General features: G+C 41.4%; 1 protein-coding gene across 2 annotated transcripts in view; it reads left to right on the top strand.

The window, feature by feature from the left end:
* The first annotated feature begins 210 nt into the window (after positions 1–210).
* The window catches only part of LOC149835460 (omega-6 fatty acid desaturase, chloroplastic-like), a 55072-nt gene continuing 28140 nt past the window's right edge, over positions 211–27142 (top strand). The window contains exons 1-6 of one of the 2 annotated variants that reach the window (XM_090008532.1): positions 224–536; positions 659–713; positions 1884–2122; positions 2202–2345; positions 2438–2589; positions 7557–8628. In XM_090008532.1, coding sequence (XP_089864658.1) covers positions 498–536; positions 659–713; positions 1884–2122; positions 2202–2345; positions 2438–2589; positions 7557–8535 — 1608 coding nt within the window. In that variant the 5' untranslated portion in view covers positions 224–497 and the 3' untranslated portion in view covers positions 8536–8628. Of the gene's footprint in view, positions 537–658; positions 714–1883; positions 2123–2201; positions 2346–2437; positions 2590–7556; positions 8629–27142 lie in introns of those variants that run through there. The other variant, XM_090008533.1, reaches the window with a different exon arrangement.

Here is a 27142-nt window from a genome sequence, read left to right as displayed (position 1 = left end):
CCCAATCCCATACCAAAAAATATGGTCGAAGTCTTACCTACTTTTATTCCTAATTTTCAAATAAGACCTATTCTTTGACTTTTCCACATATCATAAAAAGACTGAAGAAAAATGGAAAAAACAAAAAAAAGGCTCTCCTCACGATAATGTGGGGATCCCAACGGGGGCTTGGACTCACGTGGTTTTAGTTTTTATCGCTGAGATGGACCAGGGGAAAGACAAATGAGAACGCACGTTATCTTGATTGGCCGCCCACCGGCCAGGGAAGGATGGCGGACCCGCCAACCCCAAACTAGAGAGAGAGACCTACACGGACACACACAGATAAAAGAGCGAGAGGAATCTCCTCTCTTGGCACTGACTGCAGCAAAGGGGGTGCGGTGGGGTGGGGTGGGGAGCTCATAAGAGGAGGGGTTAAGGGAGGAGGTCCTCTTCCCAATTCCCACCTGGTGTCACTGAGGCTAACTGTTGGGTGGGAGGACCTCTCTCTCTCAAAAATGGCTTGCAGACTCTTAGACTGTGGATTCCGCTACGTGGTAATTGCTACATTCTTTAATCATCTCTTACACACACCTGTTTCCCGCTCATTCTGTATCTTTGAGAGAGAGTATTATTATTATTATTACTGTTGTTTATTTTGCTTGTTGTGGTGATGCAGTACTCGGGTGCTCAGGCAGCTCACCGCAAACGGTCCGCTCTACCGAGGTTAACTGGTAAGAAGAAGAAAATCGTTTTTCTCGTTTCCCCTTTCAACAACAATAACCCATTACGCCCCCCCCCCCCCCCCCCCCCCTCTCTCTCTTTAGTGGTGCCTGTAATGCTTGTGGCGGTTTCTAGCAACTATGGGTTGTCCATAGGGAGAGGTCGATTGTTTCTTTTCCCTTCTTCCACCATCCATTCCCTTTCTCAATTCTATTGTTGGTTTTCCTTTTCCTTTTTGCAGGCCTATATGTTTTTAATTAGCAATTACTCTCTCTCACTCTCTCAATGGAAATCTTTGTTCAGTGTCTACATGCCGTTCTCTTTTTCTTCTGTTTTTTTTCCTATTATTTTTTGGTTTTGATCATTATGGGGGACCAAGCACTCCTCCATACTATTAATTATGAAAATAGTTACAACCGATGGAGATTGCGATCCAACGAGACATCCAATGATGCAGATTGGCTTTCCAATACGCGCGTATCGCCCACTGTAGTGACTAGGAACTGCCTGAAGGGCTTGTTTTATACTTGTATGGAAGGATGGTAGCATTAGAGACCTTCGCGATTGGATCTCTAGCACCTACTTTGACAGATGGGCCTTTTTGACATACTATCAACTTAGCAGTAAATTTTCAATGACCTGATCAATCTGGTTGCCTTTTCAGTATAGATGCAATTGTTTAAGAATGAGTATGGAAATGGCAGTGGGAGGTTGAATCGTTTACTTCGAAGTTGCTCGATACATTTCTCCATGTAACACCAATATCTAAATAAAAACTGGATTGCATACAGTGTGTGATATTTGCACCACCAAGTAATTCTCTATTGCATGGAAATAGTTCTTTGGTTTGCTTCAAATATTCTGCCTGTTTCATATCCAAGTTGTATGGTAATTCTCTTCTTCTCTATGCCCAATGGCTTCTTTTTTTTGTAGTGTTTTTATTCGAAAGCTATGATAGTTGCGAACAAATCATTCTTAAAGCTTACAATTCTGAGTTTTTTTTTCCTGATTTGATTTGATACTTTAGAGGCTTTTCTTTTTCTTGCACATCAGGTTAGGTTGTTTTTAATTAAGTTAGAAATAATTAATTGATTATTTACCAAGATTGCCACATTTCTTTTGGCTGCTTATTTGTAATCATCTTTTTTTTTTCTTATTCTGATGGATTCTATTATATCCAGGAATTCATAACCTGAAATGGGGGAGCCCACTGGACAAACATATCAGGGTCAATCGAGCTTCCAGAACCTTGAAGAGGAATGATGTTAGAGTATCAGTCGCACTTCCAGTTTCACCATCCTCTTTAGACAGCGTGGAGGATAAAAACAAGATGTCAGAAAGATATGGTTTCACACATATTGGAGAACCACTTTCAGAAGATATCACATTGAAGGATGTCCTTGATACGCTTCCGAAGGAGGTTAGGAAGATGTCTGTTTTGGTCTTACTTGGTCCTTTCTTTTGTTTGGTGTTCACTTGCTTGCCAACTTTCATGTTAGGTATTTGAAATCAATGAATATAAGGCTTGGAAATCAGTTCTGATATCAGTTACTTCCTATGCACTGGGGATTTTTATGATTGCAAAATCCCCGTGGTACTTGCTTCCTCTAGCCTGGGCATGGACTGGCACTGCAGTAACTGGAGTAAGCATTTTCTCTTTTCTTAGAAACACTAACTTTTTAGGTATTTGTTAAAAGTTCTCATCATAGTTATCTGGACTCTTTTCTTTTTGAAGTTTTTTGTTATAGGCCATGATTGTGCACATAAGTCATTTTCGAAGAACAAAATAGTGGAGGATGTTGTTGGAACTTTGGCTTTTTTGCCCCTCATATATCCTTATGAACCATGGCGCTTCAAACATGATAGACATCATGCAAAAACCAACATGTCAGTAAGCTGAGTAAGCCATTGTTTCCATTTTTGGTATATACTTTTTTGACATTTATTTTTATCTTGGTGTAAGTAGAAAGGAAAGGTACTGTTAACTGCAAGATATTTAGATAGAAATTGTTTAAAAAATTGGCAGCAATAATATTGTTTAGTTGAACTTCAATAACTTTTTACTGTGAAGAGGGCCTTCAAAAGAGAGAGCTACCAGTGGTATGGCATTGAAGGCAGGTATAAAGAGTAGTTGTTGAGGCTTGTCTCTGATTTTACCTGATACAGTAATTGTCTTCCACCTTGTCATTGTCCTATGGGAGAGTCCACCGTCTCACTATAAATTTGGCTTCACTAAGAATGCCATTGTAATTTATAAGAGATGCACTTTCTTTTCAAAAGGTTCCCTTAATCTTGGAAAGTACGATCTTAGAAATGGCTGGTAGGTGATGATGCTCAAAGGATTGCAGAGACAAAAGAGAAGTTTGCCAAAATAAATATTCGAAATGAAGGATTTGGGGATTCTGAAATACTTCTTAAGTTGCTTACTCAAGACGTGAAATTTATTTGGTCCAGCATAAGTATGCCACAGAACTTGTAACTAATGCAAGACTTGCTGAGGACACAAAAAGAGTGGATTCTCCTATAGAAGCAAATGCAAAACTAAGGGCTTTGGATAAAGAAACATTGGAAGATCCTACTTTATATAGACAATCACCAGACTAGATATTTCATATGTTGTGCACATTGTTAGTCAGCTTATTAGTGCACCAAGATTTGTACATCTGGCTGCAGTTCTAAGGATAGTTAGGTATGTTAGAGATACAATATAGTATGGTATATTCTTCTCTTCATTTACTTCATGTGATCTTACAACATTGTGATGCTGATTTTTGGGGATCCACCAGAGATAGATGTAAAACCCCATTTAAAAATAAAAAAATAAAAAAAAATAATATCGGTTTGGACCCGGGCCGGGTCGGGTCCGGACCCGACCCGGGCCCCTTTTTATTTTAGGGTTTTAAGTAACCCGACGCAGGGTCCCGAGCGCCGCACCCCCCCCTCTTCTTTCCCTTCGTTTTCGGGTTGATTGGGGAAACCCACCGAGGTTTCCCCTTTCATCTTCCCCCCCGAGCTCTTTATGAGGAGTGCTGGGGGGCGAGGGGAGGCACGCCTCCCCTCTCGAGCTTCCTCCCCCGCGCCGGTCTCCTTCCCTGCTGCGCCCGCCGCCGACGTCGGGAACCCCCCCAGGTACGCCGTTCTTCTCTTCTCCTCCCTCTTCTCCTCCTCACCCCCTCCCTGTCACCTCGCTGGGAGGCCGGCAGGTGGCTCACAGCCACTGCCGCGGCCTCCCACCGCCTCTCTGTGTCGCCAGGGCCCCGACAGGTGGCCTACGCGGCCCCTGTCGTCCCCGTCTCCCTCTGCGATTCGCCGGAGTGCCGGCAGGGGACCGGTGGCCCCTGCGGCACCCCCTTTTTGCTGCCACCTCGTGGCTTTCGGCAGGGGCTGGCCCCCTGCCGTCTGGTGCTGTCGGCAGGGGTGGCCCCTTGCCGACCTGTGTTGTCGGCAGGGGTTCAGCCCCAGCCACATCGTGCTGTCGGCAGGGGTTGGCCCCTGCCGACCTGTGTTGTCGGCAGGGGCTTAGCCCCTGCCACATCGTGCTGTCGGCAGGGGTTGGCCCCTGCCGACCTGTGCTTTCGGCAGGGGCTGGGCCCCCTACCGTCTGGTGCTGTCGGCAGGGGTGGCCCTTGCCGACCTGTGTTGTCGGCAGGGGCTCAGCCTCTGCCACTTCGTGCTGGCGGCAGGGGTTGGCCCCTGCCGACCTGTGCTTTCGGCAGGGGCTGGCCCCCTGCCATCCATGTGCTTCTGGCAGGGGTTGGCCCCCTGCCATCCTTATGCTTCCGGCAGGGGCTGGCCCCCTGCCATCCATTGCTTTCGGCAGGGGCTGGCCCCCTGGCATCCATTGCTTTCGGCAGGGGCTGGTCCCCTGCCATCCATTGCTGTCGGCAGGGGCTCAGCCCCTGCCACTGTGTGCCGTTGGCAGGGGCTCAGCCCCTGCCACTTGGTGGCTGTCGGCAGGGGTTGGCCCCCTGCCGCTACGCTATGTTTAGGCAGGGGCTTGTTCTCCCGTCGCTTGTCTGTTTTCGGCCAGCAGGGGCACACCTCTGCTGCCTCTCTTTTCCTATAGGCAGGTTTGTCTTTCTTTTGCTCCGCATGATAATTAACGTAGCACTGTTGCAGACCTCGCATCGTACCCCTCGCTCTGGCTCCGCGGCCCGAGCCTCGTATCATCTACACGCGTAGACGCACGCAGCTGCACGACATCCCGAGGTAGGGAAAAGTCGCACGAATAGTGTGTATGAACAAAATGAAATAAGACTTCTGAGATAGAATAATTATTTTGCATATTTGCGACTCTGAAGAAATATTTGTTGATCCATGTTTTACTCTTTGTGATTCTTTTATTTCATAATATAAATCCTCTAGGTAGACTCATTCTAGAAAGAATCAAGTAGTTTACTTGTCATGCCTGTTTACGTGTACGAGTGCTTAACTCATAATTGTCTATTATGCATGCTTATTCCTTTGAAACTGCATACTTGAGATAGACTTTGTGAAGAGATTCAAAACCATTGCAATTGCCATTATAACCAAACCTTAAGGCAGGTACAATATGAATTTTATGTAAGATCATGGAGGGTATTGAAGGGTGAAATCTATACTTTACCGAATTTAATAATATCGGTCTCCACAAGCCAATTGCTCAGAAAAGCAAAACATGTCATGTAGGAAACAAAAGAATCATAAACCATTATGTTGCCCTCTCATCGTAGTTGTACCTCTAGGAAGGTACGATCGTACTTTTGGACAAGTACGTCCCATGTGGGTTACGATGGTGGGATGATGAGGTTGTGGCAACCTCGATGTATGCTATTAGCAAAATGCTGAGATCACATAAAATGGTGACCATTTCGCCTTCACAGGCAAGATGCTCGAGTGGGTCTAATGGACCAGAGCATGTAGGATGGGACGACGGTTAAGAAACCCCCGTCGGACCCATCCGATCTTCACGGTTCATCAAGGGAGAGGATGGATGGTACAAAGACTCCGATGAACAGGTTGTTAACAACCACCCCACGAGCAAAAGACTCGGTTTTCCCCAGTCATCGGAGTTAGGGGAATTGGGATTACCATAAATTATCCTAGGTGGTAATTCCCAGGCACTTCTGCAGAAGTTGGATGCATCCATGGGCCACGAATGCCTTTGGGGATTTACTCTCTTGGTCACTGACCGTCCCCTTAGGAGCGGACTCAGTCAGCCATCCGGGTTAATGAAAACACCTGACATAATAAACCCCCGGATCGGTCTCGGCTGTTTCTACGTTTCGCGTCTGTGCGTACCCACACGCCAGTTAATATCAAAACTTAAAGAATATATTCAGGAATAGATATAGATGACTGAGACTTACACTGCTTCTCTTTGCACTTATTACATTTGCTAGAATAGACTACAACTGCTTTAATTGCTTAAATATCATAACTGCTTATCTCATGAATGTCCTGTTTTATGTTTATTCTACTTATCTGTTCGTGCACCTACTAGTTTGTTATGAAACTGACCCATTTCATGGGCAGGTGAGGAGTAGGACATCACTGGCGGCCGATGGCGTGGTGCAACGTGGATCAAGATTCATTTTCTTTCTGCTGGCGGCTTGGCTCTGGGACTTTTTTTTTTGGAGTTGTTTCTTAGATTTATTGAACTTTGGAATAAAAGGCTCATTTTGTAATAAACTGCAGATTTTAATCGATTGCCTTATTTCTTAAATTCCTTTAAGATGTTGTACATGTGAATGATGGTTTTTCAGCTAACGTACCCAGGATTGTTGACTTGTGTTCTTTCTAAATGTCTTCCGCTGTTTTTTTAAAAAAATTAAACTTTAAATCTTTGAAAGCTTTTTTTTGATAAGGTTTTCGAAATCACCAGTCGAAATTTTAGGGCGTTACAACTTGGTATCAGAGCCAGATCAGAAAGAAGTGAATCTTGACTATTGAGCATCCCATCGCGCTGTAAGTAAATCTTTGATATTTCATAGCATGTTTAGACTAAATGATATTCTTGTTTATTCGTAGTACCGTTGGATATATGGATCCAGTTACTGGTTCTAATGGTATTCGCGGTAGGAGCACGCGTAGTGTACGTGGCCGTTCCGTAAGGGGGAGGGGCGGACGTGAGATGTTCGGGGCTGGTTACTGGGCTAACCGCCCTCCTCTACCCATTTTTACGGATGAGCAAGGCTTCGCACTACCGATCGCCTACTAGATACCCTTGGCAGCAGCGTGGGCTGAAGTGCATGCTCGAGAAGGTGGTTTCGCGCCTTCACACATTCAGGTGCACTATCAGACACCACAGGAGTCATCGGGAGATTTTGTTCCCCCTGAGTTAGCAGAGGAGTGTGGTTTCTGCGGAGAAACAGGCCACACTATGGATGCTTGCTTCCACAAGGCTGAGCATGACGACAAGATCGCAATTTCGACTGCCGGGGAGCAACCGCCACCTCCGGCAGACCCAGTGGGCGGTGTATCACCCACATATACACCTGCGACGGATTCTTCAGATTATAGTCTTGGCTCACCGGAATATACTCCGGCGACGCCTCTTTACGGGCAGGAGCCCTCCTACGATGAGCCACTTCCCTTCACCCCTAAGCGCAGATTCAGGCGCACAGGCAATAGAAGGGAATATCTTAGGAAGTATTCTAGTCGTCCCTAAGGGGAGGTAGCACACACCCAGTTTTGTTGGAGTCTGTGAACTCATTTATAACTACGGAATATAACTTTTGCTTATGTACCAGCACAGCTGGATTCTAAATATTTGACTCTCGGAATAAAGATTTATGTTCTTGCCTTTGTTTCTATACTTATGCCTACTGGTACGTCTTCAGTGTTTTTGACTTTAATCTTGGTTGCTTTTTAAGGATGGCGGGAAACTCAAGCCACAGCATGGCCGATGAGTTGCGTGAACAGAGGGGATTCATGATGGATACCCTCAACTCCTTAGCTGAGGCGATTCGTAACCAGGGTCGCCCCCATCAGGATTCAGGTTCCCTTGTTGGGAATGCACCAACCGCCACATATGAAAAATTTCTGAAGCTGGACCCTCCTACTTTCTCGGGCAAGGTTGATCCTGACTTGGCGGAGAGTTGGGTTAAAGAGGTGGAACGGGTGTTCCAAGTGTTGTCCGTTCCTGATGATAAGAAGACAATGTTCGGGTCCTTTCGTTTGAAGGACGACGCTCGCGACTGGTGGGACACTACGCGGGAGGTGCAGTTTCCGGGTGCTGAGGTGATTCCGTGGGAGGCCTTCCGAAGGGTTTTTCTCGGAAACTATTTTCCTCCTCATGCGAGGGAAAAAAAGAAGGTAGAATTTCTGGAGCTGTGCCAAGGAAGCTTAAGTTTGAACGAATATATCGCCAAATTTCAACGGTTGGAGCGCTATTGTCCTCACCTATTCGAGGATGATCATGAGCGGGCCGGGAAGTTTATTCGCGGACTGAAGGAAGGACTCAGGCATAGGGTTCTCACCAGCATGCCCGCGACTTTTTCAGCGGCAGTAGCAGTAGCCACCCTACTGAACGAGGATTGGGAGCGTTCAAAAAGTGTGCAAGCCAAGACGTCAACCGCGTCAGGTGGCGAGCAGAAGAAGACATTTTCCGGCGGCCCAGGTGCAAGAGGCCTCATGTGGGACAATCTTGTCCGCGGGACACTGGCGGATGCCTGTACTGTGGCAAGATGGGCCATTTCATACGCGACTGCCGGAAGAAAGCAGCAGATGACCTCAAGCGAACCGGCAACGTATCTCAGCCTCCTCGACCACCTCATCAGCAACAACAGCGAACACAACCAAGCAGTGGCAGAGAGCCGGGTCGAGTTTATGCAGCCTCGGTCGATCAATTGACCAAAGGAGATCTCGTTCAAGGTACCATTCTTGTTGCTGATCAAGCAGCTTTTGCACTCTTTGATTGTGGTGCCACACATTCGTTTGTTTCAGAAAAATTCGTAAAACAATTGCATATAACGGTAAAAACGCTTGATAATGCATTAGACGTGTATAACCCCGTTGGGAAGAACACGGTTTGCACCACTTTCATACCTGAATTGGACGTAGTTGTGGCAGAGCGACACTTGCCTGCTTGTGCTATCCTGCTGGAGATGACTGAATTTGACGTTATCCTAGGCATGGATTGGTTGCACAAGTATCATGCCAAGATCTTTTGCCGTGATGGCAAGATCGTTTTATCACCTCCAGGCTCTTCGAGAGTAGAATTCAGAATTCCCAGACCTGTTCGAGCAAGCCGGAGGATCTCGGCGCGTAAGGCGCAGAACTTTTTGCGGAAGGGATGCACTGCCTTTTTGGTTAGTGTTATCCAGTCAGATCCAATGCCTATTCCCATCGGTGAGCTGGATGTTGTTCGCGATTATCCCGACGTTTTTCCTAAAGAGCTGTCGGGACTTCCCCCGTCTCGTGAGGTGGAATTCAATATTGAATTGCTACCAGGTACAACACCAATCTCCAAAGCACCCTACAGGATGGCGCCAGCTGAGCTTGAGGAGCTGAAGAAGCAGTTGCAGGAGTTGTTGGATCAGGGATTCATTCGCCCCAGCGTTTCTCCTTGGGGAGCTCTTGTGCTCTTCGTGAAGAAGAAGGACGGGACCTTGCGGTTGTGTATCGACTATCGAATGCTCAACCAGGCCACAATAAAAAACAAGTACCCATTGCCGCGTATCGAAGACTTGTTCGATCAGTTGCAGAAGGCCAAGGTTTTCTCGAAAATCGATCTTAGGTCTGGATATCATCAGCTCAGAATTAGGAATGAGGATATTCCTAAGACGGCCTTTCGGACGAGATACGGACATTACGAGTTCACAGTCATGCCGTTCGGACTGACCAATGCCCCCGCAGCTTTCATGGACTTGATGAATAGGGTGTTCAAGCCATTTTTGGACACCTTCGTGATCGTGTTCATCGACGACATCTTGGTGTACTCAGAAAGTCGAGAGCAACATCGAGAGCACCTAACCGTTGTGTTAGAAACCTTGCGAAAGGAACAGTTGTATGCCAAGTTCTCTAAATGTGAATTCTGGCTCGAGGAAGTCATGTTTCTGGGACACGTTATTTCTAAAGAAGGAGTGTCCGTGGACCCTGCAAAGGTGGAGGCTGTACTTGGTTGGCAGCAACCAAAGAACGCGCGTGATATCAGGAGTTTCCTTGGACTAGCGGGTTACTACAGAAGATTCATTCAGGATTTTTCTAAAATTGCGTTACCCCTGACAAAGTTACTGAAGAAAGAGGCTAAATTTTTATGGGACGAGAAGTGCGAGGCGAGTTTTCAATTATTGAAGGAGCGACTTACCAGTGCTCCTATTTTGACCTTACCTTCTGGTAAAGGCGGATTTGTGATTTATACCGATGCCTCTGGGTCAGGCCTAGGGGCTGTGCTGATGCAGAATGGGAAGGTGATCGCTTACGCTTCTCGGCAACTTAAAATTCACGAGAAGAACTACCCAACTCACGATTTAGAGTTAGCTGCGGTGGTGTTCGCACTGAAGATATGGCGACATTACTTGTATGGGGAGCAGTTTGAAGCATTCACCGATCATAAGAGCCTTAAGTACCTATTTTCACAGAAGGAATTGAATATGAGACAACGGCGTTGGCTTGAATTCCTCAAGGATTACGACTTCACCCTCTCCTACCACCCAGGAAAGGCGAACGTCGTGGCTGACGCCCTCAGCCGCAAAGCACCGGAAGTTTCGATTAATGCTTTATTTGCTGGATGGAGGTTGGTCGAAAACCTAGCCTCATGGGAACCTTTCGCAATCACTCAAGGTTCAATCGGTTTATCCCACCTTGTTGCTCAACCTGAGCTACTAGCGAGAATCATCAATGGGCAGAAGACTGATGCGCGCTACGAGAAGTTGAAGGCTCAAGCGGTATTGGCAGATACACCTTTTCGTCTGAAGGAGGATGGAAGTATATGGTTGAGGGAGCGCCTTTGGGTTCCTGATGACCCGGTTCTTCGAGATGAAGTTCTTGCGGAAGCCCACAAGTCTAGGTACACAATTCACCCGGGTAGCACGAAGATGTTCAAGGACCTGCAACACAGTTATTGGTGGAACGGTATGAAGCGAGATGTGACTGAGTATGTCTCGAAGTGTTTAACGTGTCAGCAAATCAAGATTAAGCACCAGAGACCCGGTGGGGTCATGCAGCAGATAGAGATCCCTCTATGGAAGTGGGAAGATGTTACCATGGACTTTATAGTCGGTCTTCCGAGGACGCGGAGAAAGCATGACGCGATTTGGGTGATCGTCGATAGACTCACCAAGTCGGCTCACTTTCTACCTATCCGTCTCAACCAATCGTTAGATAGTCTCGCTGATCTCTATGTTAGAGAGATTGTGAGATTGCACGGTGTTCCAGTCTCGATTATCTCCGATCGTGATCCTAGATTCACTTCAAGGTTTTGGGTACAACTTCAGTTGGCGTTGGGCACAAAGTTAAAGTTTAGTAATGCGTTTCACCCTCAGACGGACGGGCAGTCGGAGCGTACGATTCAAACCTTGGAAGACATGCTTCGAGCCTGTATGATGGACTGGAAGGGAGAGTGGGATTCCCACATCAGTTTGGCGGATTTCGCGTATAACAACAGCTATCATGCGAGCATCGGGATGGCCCCATACGAAGCTTTGTATGGGAGGCCATGTCGATCACCTGTTTACTGGGACGAGGTTGGCGAGCGAAAATTGGAGGCACCTATAGTCTTGCAACACTATACTCAACAAGTGCAAATGATTCGAGAACGACTCCGTACCGCTCAGAGTCGGCAGAAAAGCTATGCAGATAGACGCCGACGAGAGCTTGTCTTCGATATTGGCGAGATGGTTTTTGTTAAGGTATCTCCGACGAAAAGCGTATTTCGGTTCGGGAAAAAGGGAAAGCTAAGTCCTAGATACGTCGGACCGTTCGGAATCCTGGAGCGGATTGGAGAAGCAGCTTATCGCGTGGCGTTACCTCCGCAGTATGCTCAGATCCATAATGTTTTTCACGTATCCATGTTGAGGAAGTATGTTCACGATCCATCGCATATCATTCATTATGATGATGTGGACATTCGAAGGGACTTGACATTCGAAGAAAGACCAGTGGAGATCGTCGACCGTCGTGACCAAGTGCTTAGATCAAATACCATTTCCTTTGTAAAGGTTCGGTGGCAACATCATGGAATTGACGAATGTACTTGGGAACCTGAGAACGATATTAGGGAAAAATATCCTGACCTGTATTTTGATTCTTCAAGGTAATAGATATTTCGCGGACGAAATTCTTTTAAGAGGGGTAGGATGTAAAACCCCATTTAAAAAAAAAAAATAATATCGGTTTGGACCCGGGCCGGGTCGGGTCCGGACCCGACCCGGGCCCCTTTTTATTTTAGGGTTTTAAGTAACCCGACGCAGGGTCCCAAGCGCCGCACCCCCCCCCTCTTCTTTCCCTTCGTTTTCGGGTTGATTGGGGAAACCCACCGAGGTTTCCCCTTTCATCTTCCCCCCCGAGCTCTTTATGAGGAGTGCTGGGGGGCGAGGGGAGGCACGCCTCCCCTCTCGAGCTTCCTCCCCCGCGCCGGTCTCCTTCCCTGCTGCGCCCGCCGCCGACGCCGGGAACCCCCCCAGGTACGCCGTTCTTCTCTTCTCCTCCCTCTTCTCCTCCTCACCCCCTCCCTGTCACCTCGCTGGGAGGCCGGCAGGTGGCTCACAGCCACTGCCGCGGCCTCCCACCGCCTCTCTGTGTCGCCAGGGCCCCGACAGGTGGCCTACGCGGCCCCTGTCGTCCCCGTCTCCCTCTGCGATTCGCCGGAGTGCCGGCAGGGGACCGGTGGCCCCTGTGGCACCCCCTTTTTGCTGCCACCTCGTGGCTTTCGGCAGGGGCTGGCCCCCTGCCGTCTGGTGCTGTCGGCAGGGGTGGCCCCTTGCCGACCTGTGTTGTCGGCAGGGGATCAGCCCCAGCCACATCGTGCTGTCGCCAGGGGTTGGCCCCTGCCGACCTGTGCTTTCGGCAGGGGCTGGGCCCCCTGCCGTCTGGTGCTGTCGGCAGGGGTGGCCCTTGCCGACCTGTGTTGTCGGCAGGGGCTCAGCCTCTGCCACTTCGTGCTGGCGGCAGGGGTTGGCCCCTGCCGACCTGTGCTTTCGGCAGGGGCTGGCCCCCTGCCATCCATGTGCTTCTGGCAGGGGTTGGCCCCCTGCCATCCTTATGCTTCCGGCAGGGGCTGGCCCCCTGCCATCCATTGCTTCCGGCAGGGGCTGGCCCCCTGACATCCATTGCTTCCGGCAGGGGCTGGCCCCCTGCCATCCATTGCTGTCGGCAGGGGCTCAGCCCCTGCCACTGTGTGCCGTTGGCAGGGGCTCAGCCCCTGCCACTTGGTGGCTGTCGGCAGGGGTTGGCCCCCTGCCGCTACGCTATGTTTAGGCAGGGGCTTGTTCCCCCGCCGCTTGTCTGTTTTCGGCCAGCAGGGGCACACCTCTGCTGCCTCTTTTTTCCTATAGGCAGGTTTGTCTTTCTTTTGCTCCGCATGATAATTAACGTAGCAGTGTTGCAGACCTCGCATCGTACCCCTCGCTCTGGCTCCGCTGCCCGAGCCTCGTATCATCTACACGCGTAGACGCACGCAGCTGCACGACATCCCGAGGTAGGGAAAAGTCGCACGAATAGTGTGTATGAACAAAATGAAATAAGACTTCTGAGATAAAATAATTATTTTGCATATTTGCGACTCTGAAGAAATATTTGTTGATCCATGTTTTACTCTTTGTGATTCTTTTATTTCATAATATAAATCCTCTAGGTAGACTCATTCTAAAAAGAATCAAGTAGTTTACTTGTCATGCCTGTTTACGTGTACGAATGCTTAACTCATAATTGTCTATTATGCATGCTTATTCCTTTGAAACTGCATACTTGAGATAGACTTTGTGAAGAGATTCAAAACCACTGCAATTGCCATTATAACCAAACCTTAAGGCAGGTACAATATGAATTTTATGTAAGATCATGGAGGGTATTGAAGGGTGAAATCTATACTTTACCGAATTTAATAATATCGGTCTCCACAAGCCAATTGCTCAGAAAAGCAAAACATGTCATGTAGGAAACAAAAGAATCATAAACCATTATGTTGCCCTCTCATCGTAGTTGTACCTCTAGGAAGGTACGATCGTACTTTTGGACAAGTACGTCCCATGTGGGTTACGATGGTGGGATGATGAGGTTGTGGCAACCTCGATGTATGCTATTAGCAAAATGCTGAGATCACATAAAATGGTGACCATTTCGCCTTCACAGGCAAGATGCTCGAGTGGGTCTAATGGACCAGAGCATGTAGGATGGGACGGCGGTTAAGAAACCCCCGTCGGACCCATCCGATCTTCACGGTTCATCAAGGGAGAGGATGGATGGTACAAAGACTCCGATGAACAGGTTGTTAACAACCACCCCACGAGCAAAAGACTCGGTTTTCCCCAGTCATCGGAGTTAGGGGAATTAGGATTACCATAAATTATCCTAGGTGGTAATTCCCAGGCACTTCTGCAGAAGTTGGATGCATCCATGGGCCACGAATGCCTTTGGGGATTTACTCTCTTGGTCACTGACCGTCCCCTTAGGAGCGGACTCAGTCAGCCATCCGGGTTAATGAAAACACCTGACATAATAAACCCCCGGATCGGTCTCGGCTGTTTCTACGTTTCGCGTCTGTGCGTACCCACAGGCCAGTTAATATCAAAACTTAAAGAATATATTCAGGAATAGATATAGATGACTGAGACTTACACTGCTTCTCTTTGCACTTATTACATTTGCTAGAATAGACTACAACTGCTTTAATTGCTTAAATATCATAACTGCTTATCTCATGAATGTCCTGTTTTATGTTTATTCTACTTATCTGTTCGTGCACCTACTAGTTTGTTATGAAACTGACCCATTTCATGGGCAGGTGAGGAGTAGGACATCACTGGCGGCCGATGGCGTGGTGCAACGTGGATCAAGATTCATTTTCTTTCTGCTGGCGGCTTGGCTCTGGGACTTTTTTTTTTGGAGTTGTTTCTTAGATTTATTGAACTTTGGAATAAAAGGCTCATTTTGTAATAAACTGCAGATTTTAATTGATTGCCTTATTTCTTAAATTCCTTTAAGATGTTGTACATGTGAATGATGGTTTTTCAGCTAACGTACCCAGGATTGTTGACTTGTGTTCCTTTCTAAATGTCTTCCGCTGTTTTTTTTTTTTAAAAATTAAACTTTAAATCTTTGAAAGGTTTTTTTTGATAAGGTTTTCGAAATCACAAGTCGAAATTTTGGGGCGTTACAATAGATTATCTACATCAGGATTTTGCGTGTTTCTTGGGAGCTCATTGATTTCATGGAAGATCAAGAAACAACAAAGAGTAGCATTGTCTATTGCCGAAGCTGAATATAGAGCCATGGTGCTGGTGACAGCAGAGCTCATATGGATCAGATGGCTACTAGAAGATCTTGGCGTAGACATTCATGGGAAGACTCCTCTCTATTGTGGCAACATGAGTGCAATCCACATTGCCAATAATCCTGAATTTCATGAGAGGACAAAGCACATAGAAATTGATTGTCATTTCACCAGGTGTGCTTATGAGGATGGCATAATATCACTTTTACATGTGGGAACCAAAGAGCAAGTTGTAGATGTGTTCACTAAAAGTCTTTCTCCTTCCCGTTTTAATACATTTCTTTCCAAACTTGGAATGATTCCGTTAGCATCATCCCAAGTTTGAGGGGGAGTGTTGACATATAATATAGTTTTCATATAACTCTTGTGCTACCCCTCATAAGTGTACATATTCTAATTTATAGGGCTATTTTTGTCAATCTTATATAGTTGTATTTTGTTTTGTAGTGTAACAAAGAAGTCTTTCCCTTTTAAAGGGTTGTATTTTTTGATTCTGTTTTAATGGAATATGAGTTTTTATCCTTCCTCTCTTTTGAGTTTCTCTTCTCGAGTCTCACTGATTGCTCTTGATAAAAACCACTCATGCAGATACTCTCTCCCATCTAATTTTTTATGGCCGCTTTTTGGAAATGGAGTAACTTGATTCTTTTCTCATCCTTTATTTTTTCCCTTGTGTGGTCACCATCTATTATCAGCACCACACACCTGGTAAATATAGAGCACATGTGCACAGGTTTGCTTGTGTTTGTGGAGCTGTGTGACTTGTTGTTAATGCCTCTGCTCCACATGGAGATGAACATCTTTATGAACACACACACACACACATGTATATAGATAGGTGAAGATACTGTTGGAAGCTAAAGTGGTGTGGTCCAAGTTACTATAGAAGGAAGAAAATATAGGATCAAAAGTAATCATTGATACCTATTGTAAACAGCAAATAGATCTCAGATCTCTTCCCTTCTGGAAGATTCATGTATTAGCAGCACTTTTGCTACAAAACATCAGTCTGAATTATGACGATTCTCCTTGAATGATTCCATATGCATGTAAAAAACAATATCTAAATGAGAATGAATAGGGAGCCTGTTCTCGATCATTTTTCTCATGGATGAGAAAGGAAAGATAAGATGATCAAACTATAAAGGCATAAGTTCAGATGGAATACATAGAACCCCAGATACTTGATAATCAAATTTATTATATATGAATATACTCACTTATTTTCTGCAGAAGTATTTGAACCATGTACTGAATGAATGACTGATGAACCACAGGCTTGAAATCTAGTAATAGTAGCGACAAATGTGAAGTTGAATGATGCTCATATATTTAGTACCTATTTTGATGAAACAACTATCACGCTCAAAAACAAACCTATAGTCATTCCTCATGATGTGGCCATCAGGCTATTTGTTTCTGTTGTCAAGTCTTTATGAATCACATAAATGATAAACCTAATAGAGTTAAAATAAAAAAATAAAAAATATGAAAATTGAAAAATCTTTAACTTTAGTTAAAATCTTCAATGCAAGTCAAAATACAACTTTGAAATGATTACAATGTCTTTCAAAAGATAAACCTGACAGATATGACTCAATTGTAGGTCAAGATGCCTGACTTTCTTGTCAATGTGTCCTCATTCATGTATCTTGTAAGCATCTCTAAATTGCTACCTCCAATAAACTGTTCACTTTGGAATATATTATTAAATGATTAATGAGCTAAATCTCAGTAAGCAACTAATTACAATTTACAACTTACAACTTTAATAATTAATATTGTGAAGATTTTGCAAGTTTTAATTAAAAAGTAATTTACAAAAAACAAAACGATATACCTTAAAACACTTGCAAATTCAAATAAAGCTATAAAACCAGTTTTCTGAGTGTAGTACAGTTGTACAATTTGTTATTTCATAAACTTTTAGCATTCTCTTTTAGATCTAATTCATATTCCCCACTGAAGATACAAAGCATTGATAAATCTCAAAACTTATTTGGGCCAATAAAATTTCCTTGTTACTTATGATGGACCAATAGTACGAACTGGTGCGGGCTCCACATGTAACAATCCATAATCTCATGGATAATCTCAACTGGCCAATAAACTTTAGCCCACTTGAGAGGCTGACAACTCCAACAAACCAAGGGTCAAATAATTACAAGGCTAAATCCAACTGGGCTGAAAAACCTCTACTATAAGTCTAATAAGTCAACTAATACCCCAAATCCAGAGGTCCAATAATGCGTAACAAGGTTGTCAGAGCTCCAATATACTGTAGTGAAATACGAACAAAAGCAAACAAGTGCCTCTTATGGCCTTATAAGAAAACAACCAACCCAAAAAGAACACTAATTGATCAATTCACACCACCCACATAAGGGTCAAGAATAAAATAAATGCTTTTGTATTACCCAAATGCTTAAGAAAGCATGCTAATTTACAAGGGCTTAAAGCCTTATTTATAACAAACAAGAGAGATATGGAGCATCCCAACTAGCTATAGGGATGCTCCCAATGGTCACACAACTTCAACAACTAGTTGGAGCTGTCCCAATCGATTGTACCAAAAAAAAATACAAAAAACAAAAAAATAACAATTATACAGTTGGCCCCTTAATGGGTTGACTTCTATTACAAGGTAAAATGACTGAAATACCCCTGATGAGTATTTCGGTTTACATACGTATAGACATGAGTTTGAGGGGGGTGTTAAAGATGTGCTTCTAATATATATATATATATATATATATATATATATATATATATATATATATATATATATATATATATATATATTAGAAGCACATCTTAACACCCCCTCAAACTCATGGCATAACAACCGAGAGTTTGCCAAGTAAGAACTGAAATCTAGGTGACAAACGCGCTTTAGTGAAGAAATCTGCCAGTTGATACTCAGATGGAACATAAGGCAACGTGATGGTCTTCCTCAGAAATTCCTCACGAATGCAGTGACAATCCATTTCAATGTGTTTGGTCCTTTCATGGAATGTATGATTGCCTTCAATGTATACTGCACTCTTGTTGTCATAACATAATCTCAAGGGTTTTGTAATATGAATTCTCAAATCTTTTAATAACTATTTAAACCATACTAACTCATACGCAGTTGTTGCCATAGCATGATACTCTGCTTCAGTAGAGGAGGAACACCTTCTGCTGCTTGTATCACCATGAAATTAGAGAATCACCTACAAAAATATAAGAACCAGTGGTTGAGCGTCTATCATTTACATCCCCTCCCTAGTCAGAATCATAATGTGCAATAACTTCTAATGAGGAAGATGATGAAAGAAATAACCCATAATTAATAGAATTTTTTGTATATCTAATAATTCTCATTACAACACTCATATGTGATGTAGTGGGAGCATGCTGAAATTGACTAACAAAATGAATAACATGAGAAATATCAGAATGAGTAATAGAGAGATAAGACATAACTCTAATCATTTGTTTACATGGAGTTGGATCCTTCAGAGGTTCTCCATAATCTTTTTTCATCTTTGCATTGATGACCTCTGGAGTATCAACTCGTTTTTCATCTGAGAGTCCTGGCCCTTCGATGATCTCTATTGCATACTTAGTCTGCAATAATAAATAACCACGAGGTGAGTAAGCCACTTTTATTTCAAGAAAATACCGTAAAAAACTATGATCTGTCATATCAAAGTTAGTTTTGAGTAGATTTTTGCTATGACTAACTCCTTATCACTTTCTGTGATAGTCATATCATGAATGTAGGAAAGTAATATCATCATTCCTGCATTAGAAGACTTACCAAATAATGCAGTGTCAATATAACAAGATTTAAAGCCAAGTTTTGTCATCACACTACTGAATCAATCATACTAAGCCTTTGGGGGCTTGCTTTAGACTATACAATGCTTTTCGTAACCGAAGAATTTTTTCATGTGCTAAACTTAAATCTCTTTAGGGATCCATGTAAACTTCTTCGTTGAGATTACCATTCAAAAAGACATTTTTTACATCCATTTGAAACATTGACCGTTTTTTAATTGATGCTATAAAAATAAGGGTTCTAACAATAGTCATTCAAGCGATTGAAGCAAATGTCTAGTCTATTCCGTATTCTTGGCTATATCCTTTGGCTACTAATCTAGCTTTATATCTTTTTAATATCCCATCACTTTTAGTTTTTATCTTATAGACCCATCTATATCCTATAGTTTTCTTTCCTTTAGGTAATGTTTGAATTTTCTAAGTTTTTGCCTTTTCTAAAGATTCTAATTCATCATTCATTGCTTTAATCCATTCTTGATGATTTTTAGCATCATGGTAAGATGATGATTCTACATTTGAGTGTATAGCCATTAGACAAGCTCTATATTTAGGTTCAAAAGAATCATATGATATGAATCTATTAGGAGTCTTTGAAATTCTCATGGATCTTCTAACACTAGAGGAATCTATATCTTGATTTTAAGAATATCTTTCTAAAGCACATGGTGGATAGTATTCGGTACGTCGAGTATATGTTTGAATTTCATTATGAGATAGGTCTATATTATCAAGACCCTTATTCACATTCCCATGTGCATCATGCTCTCATGTATATCACGAATGACATCACATCTTTTATGCTCATTGACAAAGTCGAAAAGAAATGAATAGTCACAATGCTCTTGGATTTTCTCTTTACCAAATCCCTTCTCGTTTTCAAGTAATATTTCTTGAAACATATAATTTGTTCATTTTAATTACATAACATCTATACCCTTTTTGATTTTCGACATAACCTAGAAAAACACAAAGAATAGCTTTTGGGGAAAGTTTGTCATTTTTGTCGGTAAGGACAAAGCATTTACAACCAAAGACTCTCAACCTTTTATAATTGAAAGATATTTTAAATAATTTTTTAATAAGAAAAATGTTTTCAATGGTTTTTGAAGGCATCCTATTTATCAAATAAACCGCCGTAAGAGCGACTTTGGCCCAAAACATTTTTGGAATATTTATTGATATAAGAAGTGTTCTAGTAGTCTTAACAATATTTCTATGCTTCCTTTTAACTAGTCCATTTTGTTGGGGGAGTATAAAGACATGATTTTTGATGAATAATCCCATCTAAGTAAAGATAATTTTTGAATTCCTTTGATACAAATTCTTCTTCAGAATCAGTTCTAAATATTTTAATATTGATTTTAAACTGAGTCTTTATATAGCAATGAAATTTTTTAAAACAATCAAATACTTCAGATTTGTGTTTAAGAAAATATATCCAAGAATGTCTATTATAATCATCCACAAAAATTGTTATATATATATATATCTAATTCCTTTGTATTGCCCGATAGGGGCATTTTGGTCTTTTTACTTGTATACTAGGTTGTTTATTAGAAACAACTTATTCTTTTTTTTTTCTTGTTTTTACCTTTTGTTATTTCTTCTTTTTGAGCATTGGGGCCTCACTTTTGGAGACATTGGGGCTCCAACGGTCATAAATATAATCGTTGGGAGCTCCCCAACAACTCCAAGAGTGGGGAGCTCCCACCTTCTCCTTTTTCTTGTATATATATAAGGGTGTTCCCCCTTCATTTGTGTAGAGTTCTCTCACTCATATTCTCAATAATATTTACCTTTTTTGCCTTTTGGTATTATCCCTTTGTGGATTTATACGTGTGCACTTAAAGTGCTTGTATACTCTCTTTGTTTTTGTCCATTGTTGGACTTGTAATTGTTTTACACTTGGTATTTGTATCTTCGCTTACTTCATTACTTGGTATCAGAGCCACTTGGATTCTCTTGATCTTGGAAGCCTTTCTTGTGGTGTTTAAAGATCGTGACAAAAGTACTATGACTTTCTTTGTCTCAATTTTTTTTTTATTGTCATGGAGTATGAATCAAGAGTGGAGCTCTCCTTCAAGCTTAATGGATCAAACTACTTGATGTGGGCATCGGTTATGAAAAATCATCTTAGAGTGAAGAAACTTTGGGGCTTTGTGATGGGAACCTCTCTTGAACCATCATTGAAGCTCACCAAAGCCGAAGAAGGTGTTGAAAAAGCTCTAATTGGGGATGATCGTCTTAAAGCCATTCATGATCATCAAATAAAGGTAGAAGATTGGGAAAGTAACCACGCTAATATTTTATCGTGGTTTATGAACAATATTGACATAAGAATATGTGCCGACATTGCAAAGTTTATAAGAGTCAATGAAACTTGGTTCTTCCTTAAGGGTATATATACCCAAAAGGATCTTGCTAAACAATATTTTTGTCAAGATAAAATTAGATCCACTAAGCAAGGGGACATGTGTGTACATGATTACTTTAGTACTTTGTCCCCTCTTTGGGATGAATTAGCTCTTCTTGAGCCTAAATGGGTGGCTCCCGAAGATATTGAATTGAGAAGAGAGCAAATTGAAAAACCACACTTTTTTCAATTCCTTCATGGATTAAGACCGGAATTTGAACAAGCGAGACTTTTCTCCTTCATAGGAGTAAGGCTTATGCCCATTGAAGATGCTTTTGCCGAAGTATGCCAAAAAGAAACCCGTCTTAGCATAACCCATAAGAATGATGATATTTTGGCCGTTACTAGCCCGGGTTCCAATGTAAAACCTATAAGCCACCTTACTTTGCAAAACCTAATAACTATGAAAATTAAACCAACTATAATAGTGGCTATAGGAAGGGTGTCACTTGTCATTATTGTAATGAATTGAGATATATTAGACCCGTATGTCCTAAGCTTAAAGGTAAAGTTGATTCCATTGGTGAAATCAAACCTAAGAAAGAAGAAACAAGCACAAATGAAGGAGATATTAAAGATACACTTAATCAAATATCAGAGACACTTCAACAACTTCTCAAATCATCCTCAACTTTGGGTGCCGCCATTGCATCATCCTCATCTCCTCCAGGTATGTGGATTATTGACTCAGGTACCTCCTTTCATATGACACCTTATAAGAATGTTCTTTCTAAAGTTTATTCTAATCCTTCCTCATCTTATATTTCAACGACCGATGCAACTTCTTTAAAAATAGAAAGTGTTGGAACACTTGATTCAAAACATTTTCAAAATTTTTTAGTTCTAAAAATAAGGGTGGTTCCAAAAATAAATTTAAATATCTTTTTTGTTTCTCAAATTTTTGATCATGGTTGCAAAGTTTCTTTCTCACATAAAGATTGCATCGTGCAGGATCTCCAGTCAGGGAAGCTGATTGGACAATGCCATAGGAGAGACGATCTTTATTTTATGGATTTTTTGTCTTTTCTACTCAAGTCATCTTGTAATTTTGTAAATGTCAAAAGTATTGATGTTTGACATAAGAGACTTGCCACCCTAGCTTTTCAAAGATGTCTTTTTTCTCTTTTTGGGGAAATACATGTAATAAAAAAGACAACTTATAAAGATTGCATTTTTGGAAAAATGAAATATATTCCCTTTCCCCAAAGAACTTTTGTTCCTACACGACCTTTTGAATTAGTACATTCAGATGTATGGGGTCCCTCACCTATCATGTCAAAAGGCGGTTACTCATATTATGTGATTTTTGTTGATAATTTCACTAGATACACATAGATTTATTTTTTACATAATAAATCCGACGTGTTCTTTCTTTAAACAATTTCATATAATGATTAAAAATCAATTCTTAAGCAGTCTTTCTATTCTAAGATTGGATTCGGGAGGAGAATATATGTCTAATGATTTTTAAAACTACTTAAAATAAAATGAAATTTGCCATCAAAGGTCTTATCTTAGAACTCTGCAACAAAATGGGTTAGTGGAAAGAAAGCATAGACATATAATATAAACCACTAGGACTTTTAATTTCCAAGAATATTCCAAATTTCTTTTGGGCCGAAGCCGTTCTAACTTCAACTTACTTAATAGAACTTCTTCAATCTCATTAAACAATGTTTCTTTATTTAAAAAACTTTTTAAAATGACTCGATTTTAAAAGACTAAGAATCTTTGGTTGTAGGTGTTATGTTATTACTCGTAAAAATGATAAACTATCTCTAAAAGCCATTGAGTGTGTTTTCTTAGGCTATGCAGAAAATAAAAAAGGATATCGATGTTTTGATCCAATAAATAACAAACTTTATATTTCAAAGGATGTTACTTTTCTTGAAAATGAAAATGGGTTTGAAAGTAAAGAATCAAGAGGAAACATTGATTATTCATTTCTATTTGATTTATTACTAAGAAATGATAAGTCTAACTCTATTGAGGTTTTTTAATCTTTTGACAATGGTTCTAATAATGAACATTCTCTTGATGATACGGATAATAATCAACATGAGAATTTGAATGAACATATATAAAGTAGTACACGTGTATACTAGACTGGGAGAAGGTAATCATTCATGTGACCTTGACAAGTTGTCTCAAAACATATCTTTAGAAGAGTCCCAACCTAGAAAATCAAATCGTATTTCTAATGCACCAATTAGATTTGTATCATATGACTCATTCTCTCCAAACTTTAGAGCATATTTAATAACTCTTCACTCTTACTATGAACCATCTCCTTATAATGATGCCAAACAATATCCATTTTGGAATGGAGATATGGAATTTAAACTTAACGCTCTTAAGAAAGCCAACACATGGAAAATAGTTGATCCTCCTCTAAGAAAGAAACCTATAAGATGTAAATGGGTGTTTAAAGTAAAAACCAAAAGTGATGGGTCGTTAGAAAGATATAAAGCAAGGTTAGTTGATAAAAGGTATGTTCAAGAATATGGAATAGATTATGATGAAACCATTGTCCCGGTTGCACGAATGACAAGTGTTCGAGCTCTCATTGCCATTGTGACTATTAAAAAATGACCTATTTTTCAATTAGATGTTAAAAATGCTTTTTTGAATGGAGATCTTGGTGAGGAAGTTTACATGAAACCTTCTTCATGAGTGAATTTAAATGGAAAAATTTTAAAATTAAAAAGGCTTTGTATGGTCTTAAACAAGCTCCTAATGCTTGGTATGACAAATTTAGTAATGTGTTAATTAATTTAGGATTTATCTCTTGCTACATTGACAATGTTCTCTTTGTCAAGAAAACAAGTGATACTATTGTGATTCTTCTTCTATATGTTGATGATATGATCATCACATGAAACGACAAAGAATGAGTGATTGAAATTAAAACAATCTTAAAGAAAATTTTTGATATGTCTCACTTGGGTTTCTTGAGATACCTTTTAGGCATTGAAGTGACCTACTCCTCTAGAAGATATATTCTCTCAAATAAAATTAGCTGACATTTGTGCTATGTCAGGAATCTCAGATGAAAAGAAGGTGGAGACCCCAGAAGTTATAAATGCTAAATTAAGGCTTGAAGATGGTGTTCTACTTGAAGATCCTACTCCATATTGTCAATTAATTTGATCTCTTACTTATCTCTCCATCACCTGACCTGATATTGCTCATGTTGTTCATGCGGCAAGTCAGTTTCAGCATGCCCCTACCACAGTGCACATAGCAACAATAATGAGGATTGTGCAATATATTAAAAACACTATTTTAAAAGGTTTTTTTTATCCTCTTCCTCATCTTTTGATTTAACTGCTTATACTGATGCTGATTGAGGAGGTAATCCAAATGATAGAATCTCAACTAACGGTTTTTGTATTTTTTTAAGAGATTCGTTAATTTCTTAGAGGTGCAAAAAACAACAAAAGTTATCTCTATCCTCAACTGAAGCCAAATATCGTGCCATGGCTACAACAACAATGGAGATTGTGTGGCTTAAAAGTCTTCTCAGTGATATGGGTATCATTGTCTCAACTCCATCAAAGATGTACTATGACAATAAAAGTGCAATCTATAGAAGAAACAATCGGTAGATTCTTGATTTTAGGCCGATGCCTTTCCTAGGTCTCATTGTCAAAGCCTAAATGAGCAACTTAAAACGTGAGAAAGAGTTTTATTTTTTACTTTTAAATTCAAGCAAAATTCGAGTGAAATTTGGGTTATTTTCGGACAAATTTCAGAAGCAAAATTCAAGTTATATATCGTTGGATGTGTCTCGAAATTTTAAGCGTAACAATATTTTACTTTTCTGCATTCAGGCTACGGTTGGCCCGAAAATCACGTTTTTTTCGAAAAAAGAGCAATTTGTCAGTTCGGGTCCAGATTTGGAAGTTCGGGTCCAGATTTGGATTGAACTGGATTCAATGGATTTGATCCAAATTAATATGGATCTGGACTCTACCCAAGACCCATATTAATCTGGATTTGATCTAGCCCTAGACCCATTTGGATTTTTAGAGATAGATTCAGATCCGGATCCAAATCCATGCCCAACAAATTTTCACCTTTAAATTCATTAGATAGCTTTAAATTGAAGTTAATTAATGTTAAGAAGTCTCCCAAGTTAATATGGCAACTTTTGAAAGCTTTTGAAAATTTATTTATTATTTAATAGTTAATAAATAAATGAATAAATAAATAATTTTATTTAATTCCGAATTTCATTTGTTTGGTTGTGTAGGACTTTTTAATAGAGTCCTTATATAGGCTTAAAAAGACTTAAGAATTTTTTAGAAAATCTACTTAAAATGGAACTTTGAAAAGTCAACAAAATAAAAGAATTTCAAAATTTTAGGAAAGTGGGTGTCAGAGTCCCAAAAAGGGAAACCCTCCATCTCCAACCCATCTAGAAGGGACTGGAGAAGAGGGGGGGGGGGGGGGGGTCACACCCCTCTTGGCCTATTTAAGCATAAAAAACAAGGAAAGAAAAAAAAAGAAAGAGAAGGAAAAAGAGAGAAAGAAAGAAAGACATAAAGAGAGAGAGAGAAAAGAGAGGTAGAGGAGGGAGAAGAAGGCCATCTTCTCCAGCCATCCACGTTTTTACCAACCACTAGTGTTTTTCTTTCGATCTTTGCGTAAGGTACGTGTTTCCTCTCTTGAATCAAGTGAGAAATTGAATATAAATAGGATTTCCATGCAATATTTTGATGGAAATCCATGGAAAAAGAGTAAATATGGACATTTACTCTAAAATGCATGGAGGAGGATTCATGGATCCTCTTCCATGGATGTGTTTTTGATTCCTTTCATCCTTTCAAAAATAAAATTCTGTACATACTTAGTTTTATGCTAAAACAGAATTTATTTCATGATAAAAATAGCTTGTTATGTGTTTGCATTATGATATTATCGATTTCCATAGAGGATCCATGTTATGGACTGTTAGAGGCATGTAAATATATGATGAAACAATATTATATGCATGCATTTTTCATTAAAAGTTTGTATAATGGTGTTGTAGTTGAGAAATCTGGATATTCATGTGTTCTTGAATAAGCATATACATGTAGGCCAAATGTTCATGGCATGCATGTGTTTTCGATTTGATTTTGGTGAGCATATATAAACATGATTATGCTTTAGTATGCATATTTGTGCCATGAAGCTTGTAAATGCATGTATGTACAGATCAATATATGTTTATGGTACTTTCTATTCATCTAAGTATAATATGCATATGTCCATGCTTTGTTTTAAAAAGATCGCAGGCTATTCTTGCCTTTCCTTAGAGGTTTTGGGTCTGGCAGCCAGACCAGTCGAGCTCAGCTCGTCTGGCCTGGTTTAGCCAGACTCGGTAGAGCCGTGCCAGGCTTGCCAGGCCCAGCTGAACAGATTCAGCTGGCCTGGCTTGGCCTGCCAGGCCTAAGTAATCCTCTAGGACCCAGCTGAGTGGAATTCGGCTAGGCCAAATTAAAACCCCCCCCAGAAATAACATAAATTTTTTTGTAGTTTGGGCTGGCTGGCTGCTAGGCCCTGGCAGGTGGTGCACAGGCCCAACCTGGGCTGTGTGCTTCCCTGCCAGGCCCAGCCGATCCAGTCGACTGGGCTGGAGCCGAGCCCTAGCCGATTGGGTGTTGGACTATTTTATACAAAAAGGGGATTTCAGAATGTAATAAAAGGATTTTTTTTTGTGACAGGCGTAGGCTTGCAACACCCTTTTTGGGTTCAGCTGGGTCGGGGCTGAACCCCAACCGACGGGGTCGGCTAGGCTA

This window comes from Nuphar pumila, chromosome 6 (genome assembly GCF_984573655.1).
Source record: "Nuphar pumila chromosome 6, dmNupPumi1.hap1.1, whole genome shotgun sequence".
In the NCBI taxonomy this organism is placed as follows: domain Eukaryota; kingdom Viridiplantae; phylum Streptophyta; class Magnoliopsida; order Nymphaeales; family Nymphaeaceae; genus Nuphar; species Nuphar pumila.
Note: the sequence above shows the minus strand (reverse complement) of the source record. Positions and strands in the feature narration are given on the sequence as shown.